The sequence below is a fragment of the Onychostoma macrolepis genome, chromosome 03 (genome assembly GCF_012432095.1).
Source record: "Onychostoma macrolepis isolate SWU-2019 chromosome 03, ASM1243209v1, whole genome shotgun sequence".
In the NCBI taxonomy this organism is placed as follows: Eukaryota; Metazoa; Chordata; class Actinopteri; order Cypriniformes; family Cyprinidae; genus Onychostoma; species Onychostoma macrolepis.
In genome coordinates, this window is record NC_081157.1 from 42,984,096 (window position 1) to 43,006,866 (window position 22,771).

At 35.7% G+C, this 22,771-nt stretch overlaps 2 protein-coding genes across 2 annotated transcripts; both read left to right on the forward strand.

Annotated features, from left to right (window-relative positions):
* Positions 1-5,906: 5,906 nt before the first annotated feature.
* On the forward strand, positions 5,907-7,850 carry LOC131535602 (beta-1,4 N-acetylgalactosaminyltransferase 1-like). Its single transcript, XM_058768263.1, has 5 exons — positions 5,907-6,006; positions 6,167-6,225; positions 6,621-6,801; positions 7,228-7,314; positions 7,657-7,850. Exons 1-5 carry the CDS (start codon positions 5,961-5,963, stop codon positions 7,848-7,850), a joined length of 567 nt encoding a protein of 188 aa, XP_058624246.1. The 5' UTR covers positions 5,907-5,960.
* A 3,375-nt stretch (positions 7,851-11,225) lies between these two features.
* gngt2a (guanine nucleotide binding protein (G protein), gamma transducing activity polypeptide 2a) lies at positions 11,226-13,004 on the forward strand. Its single transcript, XM_058770703.1, has 3 exons — positions 11,226-11,335; positions 12,424-12,513; positions 12,658-13,004. The coding sequence occupies exons 2-3, from the start codon at positions 12,430-12,432 to the stop codon at positions 12,781-12,783; spliced, it is 210 nt and encodes a 69-aa protein (XP_058626686.1). The 5' UTR covers positions 11,226-11,335; positions 12,424-12,429; the 3' UTR covers positions 12,784-13,004.
* Positions 13,005-22,771: the final 9,767 nt, after the last annotated feature.

Below are 22,771 nucleotides of genomic sequence, written 5' to 3' on the forward strand. Positions count from 1 at the left end.
CAGTAAACAAAAACAATGGCTACCAGGCATGTTAAAAAAAGGGTTCGGGATATAAGCTCATGGGTGGCACTCAAATACAGTGCAGTAATGTGACAGGTGATGCGAGTAAATGTTGTCAAAATACACTTTTTCGTCTTGGCCTTTGGCGCAATTATAATAAGTGTGCGTTTGGCAGCCATGTTTATTTGGTATAGATATATGCGTCAAACAACCGGAGTGTAAATCTCAGCTTGTGTGACCTACTCTTTCCTGTTCCTTCGCACTTCACCAATTGCTTCATGTTTCTCTCCGTTTTATCTAATAAATGTGAAAATATAGCTTAAAGGGACACAAAAATATAGCTGAGGAACAGCTCACACAAAAATCTGCAGAAAATGTGCCAAGCAGTACCTTTTTTTTTTTTAATCTGACTACGCCACCCCCTGATGATAGGCAGGAGGAACCACAAATCTTTCTCTGAATACAGTGTGGCAAACTCAGTTTTTACCCACACAGGGACAGTCAACAAGAGGCAGAGATATAAATGTATCAATTTATTACACTTTAGTACACAAAAATTGTAAAAGGTTATTAAGAACGGATCTTAAAAATACTGCGATAAACGACTGGTGGAGTTTTCCTCAGTCTAGGAAGGTCGGATCAGCCAATGCAAAACCCCTGCTCAGGAGGCCCCTGGGGAGACAGAAACAGGAGACAGCAACCCGACACCAGTCGAAGCATGCAACAACAGCAAACACTACACACTTAATATCTTTAGATACCACTACAAAATATCACACCGTGTCGTAGCTACAAGTACACACCAATACAGTGTCTCTCCCAGTGTGGTTCCCCGACGAGAAGGGGCAAAGCATCAGTGTGGATCCGGCCTTGTACAGGGATAGCCTACGCAGAGAACATAGTTAAGGAGGAGAACCACCAGCATTAATGGCCACAATTAGTCAAGAAAACAATACACAATAATACTATGAATGTGGCACATGAGTAGTAGGCCCAAGGGCAAAATCACAAATAACCAAACAAATAATCAAACAAAACGAACAACAACAGGAAACAATAAAGAAAAATATATTAATCACAGAAAAACAGTGGCTGGCCTGGTCCCCTTTCAATAGAAACCAAGCATGTTAGTTGCCAACCTCATTAAACAGCATAGCCAACTCAAACATAACTAGAAAATATAGGCCTACTTTTCAATATGCTCAACTGTCCCACAGCACATTGACACAGCACGAAAAAAAAGATGAATATTCCGTTGCTACAGACAGAGAAAAGCATTAAAACATGTCCCAATGCAGGTATAAAACATCCAATGGAAAGTATACATATTGAGGCATTTACCAGTGCAGCCCAGCAGCTCGGGTCACACTGGAGGTGATCGCATAAATGTTAACCCTCCATGCAGAAGCCTGTGTCCTCCGTGAAGAGTAGACAAGCGCTTCTAGGATTACCCTAATAAAAATGAAATGGCAGTGATTAAACATGCTCTACCATGACAAATCATACCTGCATGAAAAGGGAGCCCAACTCACACAACAGTACCTAGCATCAACACAAAAGAAAGTCTGACTTACAGCCAGCAAACACTTATCACTTCCTGATTAGCCATGTGACCTCCCAGAACATCATGTGATCCCAGGTATTGGGTGAATGTGATGCAGCTGTATTGTGTGTCTGCCTGTGTAGATCCCCACACTATTATTAATGTGTGTAACGGTTCTTGCAGATCATCCCCCATAATGAAGTGCTTGAGGTACATCCGCCTTATATTTGTCCTGATTTTTCTTGGTACTGCACTGAGCATCTACTTTATGCAGAATGACTTGTTGAAAGCCAAGAAAAGCACGCTTGCACAACGGTATGTACTGTATAGGCTTTTTTCATGTTTACTTCTCTTAGTCTGTATTGGTTTCTTGTATTTTTGTATGTCTTCTTCAACTCATCAGCTCATTAGTAGAGACTGTGAATCAGGGGTGTCCAACCCTGCTCCTGTAAAGTTTAGCTCCAACCCCAAATAAACACACCTGAGCCAGCTAATCAAGGTCTTATAGGCATACTAGAAACTTCCAGGCAGGTGTGTTGAGGTAAGTTGGAACTAAACTCTGAAGGGAAAGTGGTGGTCTACCAGGACTGAATTTGGACACCCCTGCTATAAAGTAAGGTGAGCAGATGTGCCATTTCCCGGGGACACGTTCTGCCCAGGATTTCTAAATTGCCTAAAATAACGATCAAAGTACCGCGAGAGCGATTTGAAAGCATAAGGAGCTATCTACTCTGCTCTCTATCACTCTCACGGTACTTAGATGTCATACAAAGACCAATTTGTGCATCGCAAACAGCTAAAACCTAGTTATTTTAAGCAATTTAGAAATTGCCACTTCTAGTCACCTTAGAGAATGGTTGGCAACAACTGTTTAGGGAACAATTATACGAAAACAATGCACTAAAAATTAAAAAATGTTTGAACATTTTTTGAAAAGTGTTGTGTATAGACGACAATGTTGTCAAAACAATCCCTGTTCACACAGATCTGTGAAAACAACTAAAAACTTTTTTTTTTTTCATTTTAATGTTTAGATTAGACTTCGAATAACACAGTGTGATCCTACTGAACACCACTGTATTTGTGTGACAAGGCCAATTGTGCATTAAAACTGTTCAATTTAATCTCTGTTCTATATTAATACACTGCTTTAATTGACGCGCACACACACACACACACACACACACGCCACTCGCCACTCGCAAATAGAGATCGTTGATTGCACTGCATGCACACAGAAACATTCAGAAGCACAGAAATGATAGCACTGTATAACTGTTTTAATTTTTCCTTTTTTTTTTTTTCCAAAATATTCCCAAATGTGTTACCTATCGTGAAATATCTCGATTTTCAAATATGTGTAAGTAAATGCATTTTGCACCTTTATAGATCATTTGATCTACAACGGGAGGTGGTCAAAGTAGCCTAATATTAGTGTAATCTATTAACTACGCATAAAACCTGTCTTTTTACTTTTTACTTTGTACCAGATATGGGTGTCATGCCATATGTATTTTCATTGTACAGGAAGAGAGCAAAGAACATTTTCATTATCAAACAGCATTATCACTGACTTCAGTCTAGCCAGATTTCAAGCACTCTCAAAAACTCCCATTAAAATCAATGAAGCTGTTTACACTGTGAAATGAATGTCTTACTCACATCGCACTTTGTTGTTTCTGATGCGAGAATTCACCAGAGAGCAGAATTTAGTGAGGGAACACAGGCACTGAGCAAAACACCAGCGTTTCAGCAATGACTCATCTGAACGCCTCTGATTGGCCACTGCATTGATAAACTCAGCGGAATAATCATGTGTGATTGGTTACAATGCACAGTGCTCTAAAAACACATCTGCCTCTGGCTTAGCGCCAGCCAAAGCGCAAACCAGGATATGCCTTGGACTGTATGTTCTAATCACACTGGTGTGACCATATAATTATTATTATTATTATTATTTTTTTTTTTCATTATTAGGCTATTTGTCTTTTTTTGGGAGCTGAATCGTGCGTGTTGCCATGGAGACAAGACGCTGTGGTGGTTAAACGATTAAAACTAATTTAATATCATAACATACAGGGTCCTGCAAGTCATCTGTAAGAGAAAAGAACAAGACCCACAAATCCGTGGCCACAGAACAGCAGAATATGAACGCAATGCTCTCATTAAGTGATTTTAAACCTCAAGTAGAAAATCATAATATGGCTTAATGTGTTATTACAAGATCAAATTCAGTATATAGTTTATTATTTAAATATACTGCAAGGCAAGCAAATGGCCATGAACACAAACTTTCACTTTTCCTCCCATACAGTAAAATGCGTAATGTTGCATAATAACGGACTAAGATGATAAAGACCAAATTCGGTATTTCTTGTTGTTATGCAAACTATAGCTACAGACCATATGAACGCGCATTAAAACTAAGAGGACCAACTCCGTGTAGGCAAGCAGACGTTGCACATTAAACGTTTTCCTCCCATAGAAAATCGTAATAAATAAAACAGTAATGTAGCTTAATGGACAAAGACAGTGATACAAAAGGGCTGTAGACATTTTATTCAAAATGGGAAAATACTTATTAATTATGGTTTAATAAAGAGGAGCATATTGAGTTTGGTCTTTATAATCTCAGTCCGTTATGCCACATTATGCCACGTTTTGCGGTATGGGAGGCAAACACTATATACATTATATTAATAAACTGTATATTGAATTTGATCTTTTAATAGCACTATCTTAGCACATTAAGCCATTAAGTGTTTATGATTTTCTACGGGAGGTTTAAAAGCGCACTGTTCTGTGGCCACTGATTTGTGGGTCTTGTCTTTTTCTCTTACAGATGACTTGCAGGACCCTGTATGTTATGATATTAAATTAGTTTTAATCGTTTAACCACCACAGCGTCTTGTCTCCATGGTAACACGCACGATTTGTGTGGATTGCAAGTGCAAAGAGTGCAAGTAGCGATTGCAAGTGATTTGGTAATTTAGTTTCTTTTTTCTTGTCTTCACCACCTGGCTACTTGTGTAAAATGTGGAGAGATTCAATTTAAAAAAATACGTAATAAATAAAATAAAAAAACAAAAAAGACTGCAAGTGACTTCACTTGCGGAAGTGCAGGTGTCTGAGAGTGCAAGTCTGAGAGTGCAAGTGCAAGTGCAGCCAGACCCTATTGGGACTGAGAGGAATGACTACCTCAAACTTTATAAAGTTTTCTCTATAGCTCAAAAAAAAAAAAAAAAAAGGAAAAAAATTGTTCACTATTGACCTTGTTTTAGCTTAATTTTCCTTCCCCACATATTTCACACACAGATGTTAAATTTTAGGGCAAAAAATACAGTACAGGAAATTATACTTTGATGTGAATGACAGCATAGAAAATATGTAATTTGTGTAAAAAATAATCATCACAATAAATATCAAAATAGATTATGGTTATATTTTACTTTTTGTTTAGATTGTGGGTTTAAATGTATCAATTTATTATGGTATATATGATGGATGTAAGGTTAGCTGTCTAGAACCAGGGAAAACTTAAAGGTGCGACGTGACCAACAACAACAAAATTCTCTTTTTTCATAATAATAATAATAATGATGATGATAATAATAACCTGGGGCAAGTAAGTGGTCAAATTTGAAGAAACACCCATTTGTAAAATTGTTTTAAATTTCCAGTTTCTTCAATTTGTGTTGCATTCTATATTTACAACTAGTCTGTACATTAATTTGTCTGCTTTTATTTACCAAGCAATGTGATTACATCTGCTTACTTTATTCTGTTAAACAGTGCAAGTCCTGAACAAGATAAAATCTCAAGGTAAGTGTCATTTAAATTTTTCTAATTAATCTTAAGTAGTTCAAATTTAGATGCTCTGCCTACCTAACCTGTGGTCTTTATATGTTTGTCAAGTTTGACGGAACTCCTCAGGCCAAATGTTTCTTGTCAAGGAACTGAACTCATCAGGAAATTTGCGCCAGATCAAATGGATAACATACTAGAACGCAGAGCATGTGAATACAAGCAACACCAATTCAGATTGAACTGGATTTCTCTTCATCGTACACAGTCCTGTTAACACAACACCATATCATGTTATCATTTGTCATGAGTGTGACTTTAAAAGCATATTTCATATCTGATTTTTTGACAGTCATCATAATTGTAGAGCATTTTAACCATTGTCTGTTTGTCTTTGTTGTTACATCTCTCACTGAGGATTGACTTGCTCCATTATACTATCTATTAGCAAGGGTGCATTCGAACATTCCAATGATCATTCTTTCATTAGACATTCTGACAGCCATTTATACAGTTTTTCTAATATTGTGGTATTTTTCATGTCCTTTTTTTTAGAAAGAGGACAAACACAGATATTATTATAGCTCCAGCCAACTCTCCTCTCCAATATCCAATGACAAGTTTCAAGGTAGCTCCTCTGAGGAAAAGTTTGATACCAGGTAAACATATATTCCCTGTAAACTAAGTCATGTTTTGGAGTGTTTAACTGAGCGAAGCCTCACCTTATATGCCGCTTAGAATATAAAAAAAAATGTTACAAAAGTATATTTTCCTTTGATCTATTAAGTGAATTGTTTTTGTTTTATATCATCATTTCAGGTCTTGCTCTTCAAACACAAGGGAGAGGTATAACATCAAACAAGAGGGAGGTGTACAAGGTTAAGCAAACAATGCCATTTGTGCTATGCCAATTGTTTTTTTTTTTTTTATTATTTAAGGAAAATTTTAGGTAAAATCCCTGATACACTATGTTTTTGAAGTTGTAAATAAAATAAATGTTTTACAAGAAAATATTGTTTCACATTTCAAATTAAAAATTTCATGTTTAATTCAGTATTACATAAATGATGTAATAATTTATGAAATTAGCAATTTCTGAGTGAAAATTGTTTCAAAGCCAATTCGTTTTTTTTTTTTTTTAAGGGAAGAGGTATTCATTCACAATGCATGTACTTTAAAATTCTGTTTTCACCATAATATCATATTTAAGCGTTCTATTCTAGATGTGAACTTAAAGTACTTCATTTTGCATTAATCACAATTATGCCTGCAGGTGTCTTTGAGTGTGAATAAAGGAGTTCTCTCAGTGGAGGATCTTCTGGATGGAGATCAGGTGGAGGGACAGGGTCGGAGTAATCTGACCATCTCATCCAGCAACCTCACACAACTCAACGATCTGCTCTCCAGAGTGACCTACACCAGCACCATCTACCACATCAAGACTAAAGATCTGGGTAATGTCAGCACCACCCTCTTTTTCCATTATGTTCAGAGAATGGGTCACATCAAAAACTTCAGACCTGGGTAAAGGCTATCTGTACAGGAAAGGCACTTAGGCCTACAATATGTACTAAAGTGTGTTGCTCAAGTACACAGTGAAAAGGCAGGATTAACACTCAAGTTATAAGATACATGCTAGCCACAAAATACGCGAGCTGATAATTAAATGTCGACGCCTGTCCTTCTTGATGTGAAAGAGCCTTTATGATTATATGCAAGATTTAAAAAAAGTTACATCATACACTAAAAAACTAACCATCTGTATCCAGTATTTAGCCTAATCGCTGTAAAAAATAAAAAAGTTTGCTTTTTATTGTTAAAATGGCATAAAATGGTGTTTGCCAGTCTCTTAAATGACATAAAATATCTTCTTTCCTTAGTTTATTTCAATTTTGAGGATCACAAAGCCATATTTCCAATTATAATTAGGAGACCATCAATTCCTGTTTTGTATGACCCAGGAAAAGGTAAGACCACCACACACACAAAAATAAAACACTATAATTATTGTGGCATCAGATATGCTTAGACTTTCAGAAATAAAGGTACAAAAGCTGTCACTGGACCTTTTCAAAAGGTACATGTTTGTACCTAAAGGGTCCATTTTGGTACCTTAAAGGTACATATTAGGTTCAAATATGTACACTTTAAGTACTAATAGGTACAAAAGTGTACCTTTTGAAAAAGTACCACCCCAGTGACAGCTTTTGTACCTTTTATTTCTGAGAGTGTACATAAATATAATGTGAAATGTAAGTTAAACAAAAAATAAATTGTCCTGAGTAAAACATAGGAACATTGTCTCTCAGATATCAACTCACAGGTGACCATAATAACCAAGACCTTTCTGAGGTATAAGGAACTGAACGTCCTCATCCAGAGTATCAGGAAATTTTACCCAAAGATCAAGATCATTATTGCGGATGACAGCCTAAAGCCTGAACATGTGTCTGGAAACAACATTGAGCACTACATCATGCCTCCTGCACAGGTAAACACGTAAAGGCCAATTCACATCTTAAAGGGATAGTTCACCCAAAAATGGGCATCCAAGGGCATCCAAGATGTAGGTGATTTTGTTTCTTCAGTAGAACACAAGCAAAGATTTTTAACTCAAACTGTTGTAGTCTGTCAGTCCTATAATGCCAGTCAATGGGCACACAATCTTTGAGAGTAAAAAAAAAACATGCACAGACAAATGCAAATTGAACCCTGCGGCTTGTGACGATATGTTGATGTCCTAAGACACGAAACGATCGGTTTGTGCGAGAAACTGAAAAGTATTTTTTTATCATTTTTTACCTCTAATACACCACTATGTCCAAGTGCCCTGAGCACGTGCACGGCATCTGGTAGGTGACATCTGTATGTGCTCTGGTGTAGTTTACGCAAGCGCCGGAAGCGATATCTGGGAATATGTGAAAAGTCGACACTCCCGGATGAGTTCGCGTGAGCAAACGTAATCTTTTAGATTTAAGTCGGTTTGAACAATCAGGATAAGCGCAAGTAATTACCATTTCGATTAGCCGTCATACCCACAATCTCTGCGCACTGTTTAAACAATGAGTGACGTATATGCGCGACAGATTGCTTCCGGCTCTTGCGTAAACTACGCCTGAGCAGTTGGACATAGTGGTGTATTAAAAATGATAAAAATATTGTTCAGTTTCTTGCACAAACTGATCGTTTCGTGTCTTAGGACATCAATGTATCGTCATGAGCCGTAGGGTTTAATTTGGATTTGTCTGTGCATGTTTTTTTTACTCTCAAAGATTGTGTGCCCATTGACTTGCATTATAGGACTGACAGACTGCAACGGTTTGAGTTAAAAATCTTCATTTGTGTTCTACTGAAGAAACAAAGTCACCTACATCTTGGATGCCCTGGGGGTAAGCAGATAAACATCAAATTTTCATTTTTGGGTGAACTATCCCTTTAAGGCCAATTCACACCATGCCAATGTAAGCAAACCAATGCCTACAGCTGACAAGATCAGTATTTCACTTCTTAGACATTCCAAATCTGAAAACCACAGATTCAACATCTTCAATGGGCAAAAATAAGTGCCAGCTCTTTATACCTCAGGCACCAATAGAGGTAACACACTGATCTGACAAAACCTGACAAACGTGTCCGTTGCTATCTAGTGGATGGCGTTGTTAATTATTTCTTGGCTAGGACTGATGCTGTACGAAGGGTTGGCTTTGATCCGTTCCTCAAAAGACTCGGTCACACTGGTAAGTGTACCAAATTTTACTTCAGTAAAACATCCTCATTGATTAATTCCAAACACATTTCATTCTTCTAATGTCCTCCCGTCTCCATCCATTCTTTGTTTCCATGTTTCATCTGAACCATCACCACTGACTTCAGAGTTCTTCATTGATGGAATTGGAAAGCTGATGGTTGCTTCTTGTAAAGGTCTTTCTGTTGGTCACCAGACACATAGGGCACAGTACAAATATGACTCTTATAGGAATCAAGGAAAACTTGAAGAAGAGCGAAAACTGGCTCACCATTTCTTTAAGAACTATCTTAACTACATCAAGTACTGAGGACAGAGAGTGAGCTGCATGACCTAAGTTGACATAAGAATGCTTTCTACTAAGTACTTCTAACAAATGCATAAGCATAACTTGCCCTGTTAGTTGCTTTAACCATGCTCTATATTTCACAATGAAAATTAAGAGTGAGAGTGACATCTCTGAGTCTAATCTCTTGGATTAAGGCAGTCAAGACCTTGTGATGGGATTAGCTAAGGTGAAGCATTTAAGGCAAGAGGCTTGTCTCCAGGATAACAGATCACTCAGACGAGGCCTTTAATTGGCGTTGACATCACAAAGATAAAAGACCAAATATAAGATCCTTGTAGGTCAAGGATTGCATTTCTCTGTCATTGTGCATTTCAGTTCATTCTGATTGTATTGCTGCTTAGAATGGGCTGATTGTCACTTGCCTGGCTACAGATAGATTGTTACGTGAAAGGAGACTGAATCAAAGGAGACCTCCAAGTCAACAGTCACGTATTACTTGTCTGGACCTCTGTCAAGAAAGGTCAGAGGTTACTGTATTCATGTTTCTTGCCTTGAAAATTTGATTAAAATGAGTGGTATTGATTTAGATTTATTTTTAATGTCACAATGCCAGTTATCTCCATTATTATTGTCGATTATAATATGATGATGAGCTGATATACCAGCTGGTATGTTGTATATGTTGATATACAACATTTTGAGTCTGCTAACAGCCTTGTTGATGGAAAATAAGTTTTAATGAAACATTATGCACCATAAATATTTAAGAAATGTTGTAATAAATGTTTGTTTTTATTTTTTTTGGATTTGGATGAATATAATGTACAATAAGTATTTATTTAAGAAACTGTGTAATGTACGCTTCCAAATCTTTTTGGGAATTTTGAGTGAATATTGTACACAGTATTTACTTTATCAAGTATCCACTTGATTGGCTCTATGACACTCTCTCCTCTCCACCTGTAGCTGGTGTGTGGTGAGCGCACTGGTGCCGTTGTCCTGTGGCTGCCATCGCATCATCCAAGTGGATGGTGGTGGTTGAGGAGAGACCCCCCACATGATGTAAAGCGCTTTGGGTGTATTGCAATACACAATAAAGCACTATATAAATGCCTCATTCATTCATTCATTCATATATTATTTAACTAGCTAAAAATTGTAAAAATATTTTTCAATTAATGTTTATTTTATGTTAAATGTATCTAGATGTAGTTATAAAAAATAAGCCGAATATTGTGTAGTACTTCATCAGTATTCAGTCATTCCTTTCACTTCAGAAATGTTATGTACATCTTATTTGTGTTGATCTTATTAAATTGAATTAGGCATATATAAGAATTGTGTGTGTAAACAGTGTATTGTCAGCCACCCTGCTCCTACAGTCATTGAAAACCCAATAGCAGTCAACCACTTTGTTCTTCTGGAAGTGTTTTGGGTTAACGGGATAACTGACTTGGTAATAAGATGGCTCACACATTCAGTCGGTCATGTCCAGGCCACCTGCTTTTTATTCAAAACGAATTCACTTGTGCTGAAATCTAGAGAAGATCAGTGACATGTTGACCTCAGAAATTTCTTAAATGCATCAACTGCCCATATGGATCCTCTGTACAAACTCCATTTTTTCCCATGGCACGTTACATAAAATTAAATCTTGTAAGAAAAACAGCCCACATGCACTGACAAATAAACCGCTCTTCCCTGATTCCGGGTGATTTGATCTCATTAATTACCAAGATGGCTTAAGCTGATCAGAAATCTGGATAAAGGAAGTGTGCTTGTTGGGGATCAGTCTCCACCCCCCTCACCTCTTACCATCTGGAGGTGATCCTGAAGAGGCGACGGTAGCAGACCGAAGCGCTCAGTTCATCACCAGACCCCAAACCCTGTACATGGTCCCTTAAAGTGCAGAGAGCGACCCGTTCCCTCCATCGGCTGCCCCACTGACCAATAGGTAAGTGAAACAACCAACGCTCTAGGTGACAACTCTGTATTATATTCATGATGAATATATTTTAAGGTTTAATTATAGGAATGACATTATACATATAACTATACAGCCAGAAAACAGGTAAACATTTGGTTATAGTAAAAGCAATGAGGAATTGTGAATATTGTAATGTAATCTTCTCATTCAAAATGAATTGCAACAGTTGAACAACATCTTACCCCAATGGCAGAACCATAAAAGTTGAGTTATCACAATTGTTGATCATATTTGTTAGCATGATTCTCCATAAATGTACAGTACACGTTTACTTCATCATGCTTATCTGGGAAATACTACTAATGATCTTGACAATATTATATCATCATTTTAGGTGACATTAACTACAGTAACCACATTTGTAGATATAATAAAATACATAAATAGCTAGGCCTCACAGTATACTGTAGTTATGGTAGAATAGAGATTGCGAGCATTTATGACATGCACTTGTTGATTATAATAAAATATTATTAATTTGGTGCCTCAATCAGAATTTAAAGAGAGAAGATGAGTAGAGTTTTTAAATTTACACCTAAAAAAACTCAAAACAATGACACCACTAAGACAATGACTAACTTGTTGCATGCCCAGTTTAAATTGTTTTGTGATGTTATTTAGTTTAGTTAAAGTATCAACATAGCAGTCAATTTACATCTGTGGCTCCAATTATTTTATTTTCATAATTAGTGGTTTAGTATTACTCAATTCTTGCACACTGTAAAAAATGTCCGTGATTTTAACGGTAAAAAACTGTGAAAAAGCTAACGTAACTTCTGAACAACAAAACCAGATTTTCCAGTGACACGCTCACTTAACGTCTGAACAATAAAACTAGATTTTCCAGTGACACACAACATGAACGTTTCTGATTAATTGGAACATGTCCCATATGTCATACAGCTTTTAAACGTGATGTGTCTTGATCTCGTTTGGACACGTATTGCAGCATTATTTTTCATCCTTCTAGAAAAGTGATCTTTATAAAGTGTTTGACTGTCATAGATTTAAAATGAATGTGACTCTGTAGGTTTCTTTTTTTTTTTTGTACTCAGGGCAAGATGGCACGGGATATGTCCGATAAGGACATCCTTAAAATGGAGTTGGAACAACTTCAGAAGGAAGTGAAGAACACTAGAGAGCCTGTAAGTTTCTCTGCCCGCTGATATAAATATCTGTCAAGTTCTTTACATCCTGCCACCCTTGCAGTTTTTGTTTATTAAATATTTGCCTTTTTCTGAGGATGGCAATCTTTGGCAAAGTTTGGCATACTTTCTCTCTTACCTCAGGTTTCTAAAACTGCAAAGGAGATTTGTGAATGGGTAGAGGCCCAAGCTGCAGAAGATCCTCTCATAAAAGGAGTTCCTGAGGACAAAAACCCCTTCAAGGAGAAGGGTGGATGCATAATAACTTAGCACATGTGATTTCTTGTGGCAAAATTATATGAGGATGTTTTACTTTGTCTGCTATCCAAACTTGAATGAGGAGTGAGCACATTGTGCTTAGCTTTAGCATCTCCACTAGACACCATAGAGACTGCAAGACTTGAACAAATACTTGACCTTACAAAAAGTATTAGTTTGGGCTGTGCGTATCTATTCTTATACTGATGATTAAGAAAGGGAGCCCTCTTGAAGCAAACTCATTGTAAATAAAACAAGTTTGGAACTGAACTACTGTAAATCCATTCTCGTTCCATCTCTCATCATTCCATCTTCACAAAATAAAGTTGCATTCAGTAAGCACACACAAAAATTATTTTATTCTTTCCATCTCTTCTTTCTACACATAAAACACTGAAAGGTTTTTGTTTTGAATCTTACATGCCATGAGCAAACATAAAAGATTGCGGTGAGTCACTTAAATGTGTGTGCCATCTGGTGTGTGATTGTGTAAATAACAAAGTACATAACTTGTGTGCTTTGGGTGAATGTTGCACAGAACATATTTGAAAAAATAAAGAGGGAATCACTTAGGCACTCTAACTTGGAGTTTACACCGGTAAGGGTGATACTAAGAAACTCAATAACATACCTAATGTAAAACAGTCCACTTTAGTGTGACAGCCATGTTGATGTGGAGCCTAATGCATGTAGAAACAATGTAGATTATCATTTATTATTCCATGCTCTGTCTGAATACTGGATTCTGATTAGCTGGCAGGTATGCAGTATAAGGAATAATTGACGACGGGCCCTTGAATTATTAGAAAAATAATGCACACCCCAGGTGTAACGGCCACGACGCGAATTAAACAGACCGAAGTAAATTATTCCGTTTATACTACGGTTGCCACACCTCAAGACATCGCTCAGATTATATATTTCAGGGCATTCGTCCGGTATTTCGATTTAAATCGCTATTGTGAGTAGGATTATTTCTTCCGCATCTCATCCAACGCCTCCGGTGCTAATGCCAAAACTTCATTTTAAACCTAGTAATGAGGCTTGAGCCGTTGATAACAGAGTAATGCAGTTAATACAGTTAATAAGTAAGAGAGAGAGAGAGAGAGAGAGAGAGAATTACCTCGGTGCGTCTCTCAATGGTGTTCGGCAATGTCTCTAGTTACAGTGAAACTTAGTTGCTATTTTTCAGTACCGAATGCGGGCTCAAACGCAAATTTAAAGCCCAATCGCATTTGAGGAGAATGACTTACAGTCATAACATAAACTGTAAACTGTTCATCTAGATGTCAACTATAATGCACACCTTTTACATTTTTGATAATTATTAAAATAAACTGCAAATCATATGTAAATATTGCTATTTTTTGAGCCCATTCGGTACTGAAAAATAGCACTTTTTACATATGATTTACAGTATTAATACTCTATATTAGTATGCAACTGTAACTGTATGTTACTATGGTTACCAATGTTTATAAGAAGAGCATTAATATAGAAAGTGATTAAACTGGCCTGGAACTACCTGTGCAGTTCAACGAATTTAATCAACACCTGCCAGCCAATCAGAATCGAGTATTCAGACAGACCATGGCATAAAATCCTTTAATGCACAGCTTGCTGTTCATTACCCCTCACTTAACCAAGACACTTATATTATGTAAAATTCTATTTTAATATTAGGCTATGTTAGCTTTACATTAAATACTCCAATAGATGAAGTAGGCCTAAATTAATGAGTGTATTATAATTTAACATTATTTTATCAGTAACTTTTCAAGTTTTAGGCCTATAGGCTATGTTCAGTCTGTATTATTATTAGACATCACTTTTATTTATTTATTTATTTATTTTTTTGAACATTTTAGCCTACATTTTATATAAAGCATCACCTTATCAGTGACTGTTTCTCTAGTATATTGAGAGTGTAATTTTACCTTGTTATAAAAACCCTCAAACACACCATAGAAATCAGTTGTACATCGCACCTCTAGGAGGCAGCATTGTAACATAAATGCTCAACATGTGGAAATTTAAACATTTGGCCCCCACCAGTTCTGTTCTTTGATGTTATGTGAAGTAGCCTGTTGTTTAATTTATTTTAAGCTTCTGGAAAGGTGTTATTTCAGAGACCGTCTTTTCATTGAAATCTAGGCTTAGTGTTTATTGTAAAGCAGTTTTTGTTAATTGTTTTTAATGGAGCATTGCACTGATTACTTAAAGCTGCTTTAACGCCTTTATTTTGTGTCATATATTTAATTTTTTGTCTTAATTTGTATGAATAATTTTGAAAAGTGATCAATTAATAAGCAACTCCTTTACAAAGTGAAGGAATTGACATCATAAACTCATAACTGCCCACATGAAAAATATATAGTAATTTATAGTAAATACTATAGTGTTTCTGAACCATACTATAGTAAAGTGTATTATACTGTATATATTATAGTATTTACAACACTTTGTTAATGAATGCTACAGCATACTGTAGTATTAACTATAGTGAACTGATAAACTGTAATAAATACTGTAGTGTACTTTAGTTTTTGTAGTATAATATACCCTATAGTTGTAGAAAACTTGGGTAAAGTAATTTGTTTATATTATTATTGTTATATTACCACAGCAACTATAGAATTACCGCAACAAATCAATTCAAGTACTTTACAATAGTATGGTTCAAAAACTCTATAGTATTTACTATAAATTACTATAGTGTTTTGTGTGTTTTTTCTTAAATAAATGAAAAGGCGATAAGTCAATCAATCATTCCAAATTAGGAAAACTATCTTGGGATTTGATGGAAAAAATCAGTAGTGATCAGGTTATAGCTCTAGAGCGCCATCTACATACCCAACATCTCATTTACATCTCTAAAATACACCCAAAAGTGTGTTCCAATGGCTAAGCGAAATGTCTTTCCATTTTATAATATTTTAGAAACAAACCCATTTAACTAGTCAATCACTGAGAATATTTTGCTTAGAAATAAGCAGCAGTTTGGAGAGCAAACAGTGTTTCTTGTCTGAAACCTGCCTAAACCAATTTGTCTTTGACTTGTGAGTTTATTTACCTGGGCCCCTTGGGGCCCGACACTTACTTTCACCACTGATAGTGTTATCCTTTTAAATCTTCCGGCGAGTATTTGGACAAGGCCTGGAATCAAAGGTGTGGTGCTGAGCCTGTGCTCTGGAGGACTAAGTGGACATTTCCTTGTGAAACACGTATAATATTAGCCTGAGATGCAATGAATGAAGCCTTTGTCAGAGACCAAACTCCACTCCTCTCCCTTTTGCTTCTCTCTGACTCACTCACTCTTTTTAACATACTATAATTTTCGAAGCATCTCTGTGTCTTTCGCATAGAGTCTTCTCTAAAATAACCTTCATTTCATTTTTAGGAAAAACTCTCACAGACCTCGCTCTTGTATTCTCCTCCTTTTTCCATTTCACAGCTATGCATAACTTTGTGGTTGGTTGTGTATTACTGCGACTGAGTTCAATTTAATCACTAATTAATTTAAAACACTTTCATGTTTGACAAATTGGCCCCAAAACACCATGACCTCAGTATTTTAGCTCAATACATGTTTTAAAGTGGAACGATAGTGGGAAAACACTATGAGGGTTACAGGATGTAATTAAGCCGTCTAAAATAGTCTTGAGAGCATGTTTGGCCCTCAGTGGTTTAAATGCTTTTCCGCCCCTTTAGATCTTAGCTAAGATATGAAAATTAATTATCCTTTTAATTTGTCAGGGGGAATTAAGTGTAACACTTCACTGAGAAAAAAATAAAAAAAATAAAATTCATTCAGAAATTGCTAGAACATTTCACAGAAATGGCAAGTAACACATTAAATCAAACATGAAATTTTAGTAGAAAGACTTAAATAAAACGTATACAGTGTACATAATTTTTCAGGGAAAAATGTGAGAAAGAAATGTGTTGGACACTGAACACTATACTGTTGAATTCTTCAGCATTTTCAAAACGTAGTTGAATTTCACCGGAGAAATCTTTTTATAATGTCCCTGGATCACGGTGCTTTCAGACTTCCTGTTTTGGGGCCCGACGTACTGTGCATGCTCGGAAGGAGAGAGCGGTTGATGGCGGTGAGCATTTAGGAGCGTAGGAGGTTTCTCTGGATTGTCTGTGCGCCACGCATGTTAAACCCACCGCAATACATAATTAGCCTGTCTTTGCTGGGCAGTGCCAGGATATGTATAGCCTACGGTGGCTTGCTGTAATTCATGCTCTTTATAGTCTAAATACTGATTCAGAGGGAGGAAATCTTGCTGAGAGAAATATGAGGTTTTCAGTCGAGGCAGTGAAGCACTTTGAGATACGACAGAACCTCAAGCTGGCAACCTGAAAATGACCTCAAGGACACTCTTTAAAATAAAGGTTATATAATAGCGGTTTTTGCAGCCATGAAGAAGAAGATTTTGGATTCCCCAAATAATCCTTCAATGAACAATTCTTGAAAGAACCATTTTTATAATGTGAAGACCATTTTAATAATCTATAGAACCTTTTCCATTATAAGAACCTTTTGTCTAAAGATTCCATGGACGTTAAAGGTTCTTTGTGGAACCACAGATGCCAATACAGAATGTTTATTTTTAAGTATGAACTTCTGTGACTCACTTTCTTCTGTGGAATGCTGAAGATGATGATGAAAAATCTCAATAGTGTTTTTTTTTGGACTTCTGCAGATTATCCTCTTGTGTTCTGCAGAAGAAAGAAGGTCAAGTTTAGAACAAAAACGTAAATTATGACAGAATATTAATTTTTTTGGTTGAACTATCCCTTTAAGTTTTATAAAGATGTTGTGCCATCCACTGCTGTTGACAATGCTGTTTTAGTTACAAAGTCCCAAGAAGATATAAGTCATATCTTTAATTTTGTTTCTTTGTGGACTCTGTACATGAAACAGTTCAGTTGTACTTGCTCTAAACGCAACGCTCTATTATTATAGGGATTTTCTAATAACAGCCATGTGTGTGTGACTCGCTCTGATCAAGGAGGTCTGCTTTCTTGAGTTGTCTTAGAAGAATGTGTTTCTTTTTTTTGGTTGACAACAAAACTTGCAGGCACTGTATAGAGAGCACAGAAAAAATCTGATTTCATGCCAAGGTTACACCAAAGAAAGTCCTTTTTTAAAGGTCAGGTCATTATAAAGATCCTGTCATTAAAGTAACAACTATACCTTGTTTTTGTGAAAAATTGTGAAGAGTGTTTGTTTAGGCAGCATTGATGGAGCAATGTTCCTTCCTTAAATAAATGCAAACTGAAAAAAAATGTGCATTTGCTGAGGCGACTGTAAAAGGAACGCAATTGCTTATTCTTTTTGTAGCAAATTTGTGGCTTATCACTTTGTGGTTTATTACATGTACTTTACATACATTTTCAGTAAAATCTAACCATAGATTATTTTGTTTTGCCTTGCTTTGCTTTGCTTCGTTTGTTTTTATTTAGCTCACCAAAAGCGGAATATTTTTGGTTATTTACTGGCCAAATTCGTAGAGCTGAGAGCTAAGGTATATTTTAAGGTTTGTAGTCAATAACAAATTAGATTTGAGTCTATTTCCCATGCAAAACTATCATATGACATTGCAAGATGTGGAATATAAATTACTGTTCAAAGGTTTGGGTCAGTAAATTTTCACTGTATTTTTGATCAAATAAATGCAGCTTTGGAGAGCATAAGAGACTTCTTTCAAAAACATTTATTATGATACAATACTTTGATATGTTCTTGGTGTATTTCTGGAATCAGCTCAGCTCCCTGCATGCAGTTTCTAGGCCTGATTTCTGAATCTCCTCCCTCACATCAGCAGAAGGGAATGTTCTCCCCTCTCGCCCAAGGACTGGCGCTTCTGAGCGTGTGTGTGAAAGAAAGAGATAGACGCTGAAACTGGCATGCGTCTGGGATCCTTTTCCGCTAGTTCTCTCTTCTCCAGATGTGGATCTCCTATGGCCTTTCTCGTTGGCTGATCCAGTGCTATGACGAGACTTCCAGCTGTACGGCATCCAGGATGGACCACAGCTGTTTCCAATCTGTGTGCTTTTCCAAAGGGGAGAGGAAGCTCAAGAAGAGGATAGGACTTTACTCTTACCGCTAAAAAATTAATTAGATCGTTTTTGAATACTCTAATTGGTCAAAGCAAACAAACAAGCAAAAAAGAAATAAATAAATTTAAGCGAATGTCATTATAAGGTTAAAACACTTTTTAATAAAAAAGGTTCCTGTATTATTACAAACGTTCATGCATCCAGAGAAACATGAGGTCTGTGCATGTATGTGGGTTTTTGTTTATCCAAGACATATTTTATATTTCGCTGCTTTAGTGATGTAGTATCTACTTTGGATATATAAATATTTATATATTAGTGCCTTGCATTTTTCATTTTTTCATGTTTTGTTACATTTCTGCCTTATGTTAAACTGCTTTAAATTACTTTTTTCCACATCAATCTACACTCCATACACTATAACGACAAAGCAAATAACATCTTTGCAAATTTACTAAAGATACAAAATTTAAATGAATCCAATGCACAAGTATTCATACCCTTATCTGGGACAGTTGAAATGTAGCTCCGAAGCATGCTTGTAAATGTTACCACACTTTGAGTGAAGTTAACCTGTGGCAAATTCAATCGAATGTGTATGATTTGGTATATACACATACACATACATACATACACACTACCATTCAAAAGTTTGTGGTCAGTAAGATGTCTTTTTTTTTTTTTAAATCAATACTTTTATTCAGCAAGGACTCAAAAAATATTAAGCAGCACAGCTGTTTTTGACATTCATAATAACAGGAATTTTGTTTTGAGCACCAAATCATCATCATATCAGAATGATTTCTGAAGGATTATGTGACACTGAAGACTGACGTAATGATGCTGAAAATTCAGCTTTGTATCACAGGAAAACAATTATATTAAAAAGAAAAAGAAAAAAACATACAGTTATTTTAGATTGTAGTAATATTTTTAGCAATATTACTATTTTTACTGTATTTTTGGCCAAATAAATGCAGCATTGATGAACGCAAAATATTTTTTCAATGTTTATTTAAATTTAATGTTTATTTAATGTATCAACACAAATGTCTGCTGAGAATAATCCTCCCTCCAATACAGGAGAGATCTGGACCAATAAATTAGGACACGTTTACCAGGACACAAAAAGAGAGATAAGAGAGAGGCCTGTGGAGTGGTAGAAGCTACTCAAACTTCCCCCATTTATATCCACATTGTCTCTGAATAGGAAAAATAGCTGTGAATGATGAACAAAGTTCCCATTCAATATTACTATTTACAACACTGTTTGTCTGCTGCAATTGATGTTTTTGAAAGAAGTCTCTTATGCTCACCCAGGCAAAATTTATTTGATCAAATACAGTAAAAATTGTGAAATATTGTTACCATTTTTGTATTGTAATATATTTTAAAATAAAATTAGATTTTTTTAACATGTTGATTTTCACATTAATCCTACACTGTAAAAAAAAAAAAAAAAAAAAAAAGTTGAGCTTAAAATTTTAAGGCAACCAGCTTCAGCAGATTTTTGAGTTTGCTGAACTCATTTTTGTGTTATTTTTGTTGTATAAACTTAAAATGACAAGTTAAGAAAACTCAAAAATCTGCTGAAGCTGGTTGCCTTAAAATTTTAAGTTGGCTCAACTTTTTTTCTTTTTTTTTTTTTACAGTGAGAAATCATTCTAACATGCTGATTTGCTGCTCAAGAAACATTTCTTATTATCAGTGTTGAAAACCGTTGTGCTGCTTAATATTTTTGTGGAAACTGTGACCATTTTTTTCAGGGTTCTTTGATGAATAGAATGTTAAATAGTTCTAAAAATTAAAGCAAAAATATCTTACTGTCCCCAAACTTTTAGCTGGTAGTGTATTTTATAGTGTGTGTACTAAACTCATATTAAACAAAACTGAACAAGCCTAGAATAAAATATTATGAAATATATCAATGTTAGTCAGTCATTCTTCCCAAAATAGACCTCCTGTTTGAAGCTCACTATAAGTTCACTCAATCTAATAAAAGCAGCAGTGATTTTTCCTACAAAGTAACATCTTGTTAATCTTCTTTCTCTTTTAATCTTAATCTGTAATGAACTCTAGTGTTCTTTCAAATTTAGTTTCAGTCTCACACTCAGATGGAAAACGGAGACGCTGTGAGGGAGAGAAGAGCTGGTTTGTTATTTCTAGAGAGTCCTGAGAAACACTGATCTCCGTCCTGCCGTCTGCACCGGACATGTCAGGCCAGCATGACTCCAGCAGCCGCCCTGTGGGTGGCCGAGTGGAACTAGACAACACTGAATATTTCACAAAGAGATGAAACATTCAGAGTAGAGTCTTTCTAATTAATGTACATTTTGCCTTTCGATATCTGATATAGTATTTGCTTCTGAAATCTTGCTTATTTATCTAGCATTTGAGATTTGTTTTAATATTTTAGCATCTATTTTTCTTCATCAAATTTGCTCAGTTCAGGAGAAATCTGAATGATAGAAGAACCAACAAAATTATGTCTCAAAACACTATAATTAGTCTCTACCACATTGCCACACGTCCTTATCCTCTCCACCCACACAGGTGATGCCTGCAGGGCATTAAAAGTGTGTGTGTGTGTGTGTGTGTGAGGTTATTGGGTGTGGATTCATGCATGATGACTGACAGAGTAGTGGTTATTATACTGGTTTAATTCAGCTTCTCTCTCTCTCTTCTGGTTGTGTACTTGTTTGTTTGACAGAAGTCAGTATACTGTGGGAATCTGCTTGGATGAAACTATTACTAGACACCTCTTTTCTATCTCTTTCCTTTCATTCCTTCAGACTCTCTTTCTTTAATTTTGTTTTCCATATTATTTTCCTTTTATTTCATCAGATTTTGTATCTCTTCACTTCTGTCTCATACTTAAGCATTTTAATTTTTCTTTCTTTCTTCGGTTATTTTATTTTATTTCTGTTTCCTTTTATTTCTTATGACTTTGCAACTCCTCACTTTTGTCTCTTACTCAAGCGTTTTATTTTTTATTTATCTTTTTGTTTATCTTCCAGTTTTCATTTTGTAGTTTTCTTCTTATTTATTTTATTATTTTTTAATCTTCCTGGCCTGTTCATCGATCTTACTATATCAACTCTACAGTATCTCCTCCATTCATTCCTTCAGATTTTGCAGCTCCTCACTTTTGCCTCATACATTTTTTTTCTTTCATTTCATTTTCTTATCTCCTTCTCCATCTCTGATTTTTTTCTGCTCTCATCTACAGTATAATGCATCAGTTGTTCTCATCTGGCCTTAAATCAGTTTTGAACCCTGCAAATTCAAGATAAAGGCACAAGTATGATAAATATCAATGTGTCTGACATGTCAGCTGATTTGACAGAAGCACATTTGAAAGAGAATCCTATATATCCACATGCATGAAACACTTCAGTACAAAAGTAAAGTGCTGATTTTGAATAATACCCTTTTATTTGCTTTTAATAATTTATTCAGGTGTATACAGCCTCATCTCAGATTAGTTTGCTTCATTTGAAGCTCTCCAGTTTTTTGTTTTCTAGTTATGGATGGCCAGTAGAGGGCGTCAGTCATGCTGTTGCTGTGTTTCACTGCTGTTATTGAAAATAAGTTCATTTTTTCTTCTCCAGTCCTTTAGTTTCAGATCTGCTAATCGGTAAAATCTAGTGATGTGACATTTGAGATTTTAAAATCTTGAAATATAGACATGATTGAAGAATGTGAATGGGATACTGTACAAAGTGATAAGTTGACTTAACTTAAAAAAATTGAGGAAACCCTTTGCCTTAAAATTATTAAGTAAATAATAATAATAATTAAAAAAAGTTAAGTGAACTTGACAATTCACTTAACTTATTTTTTTTATTATCATTTACTTAAAAATTTTAAGGCAACGGGTTTCCTCAATTTTTTTAAGTTAAGTCAACTTATCACTTTTACAGTG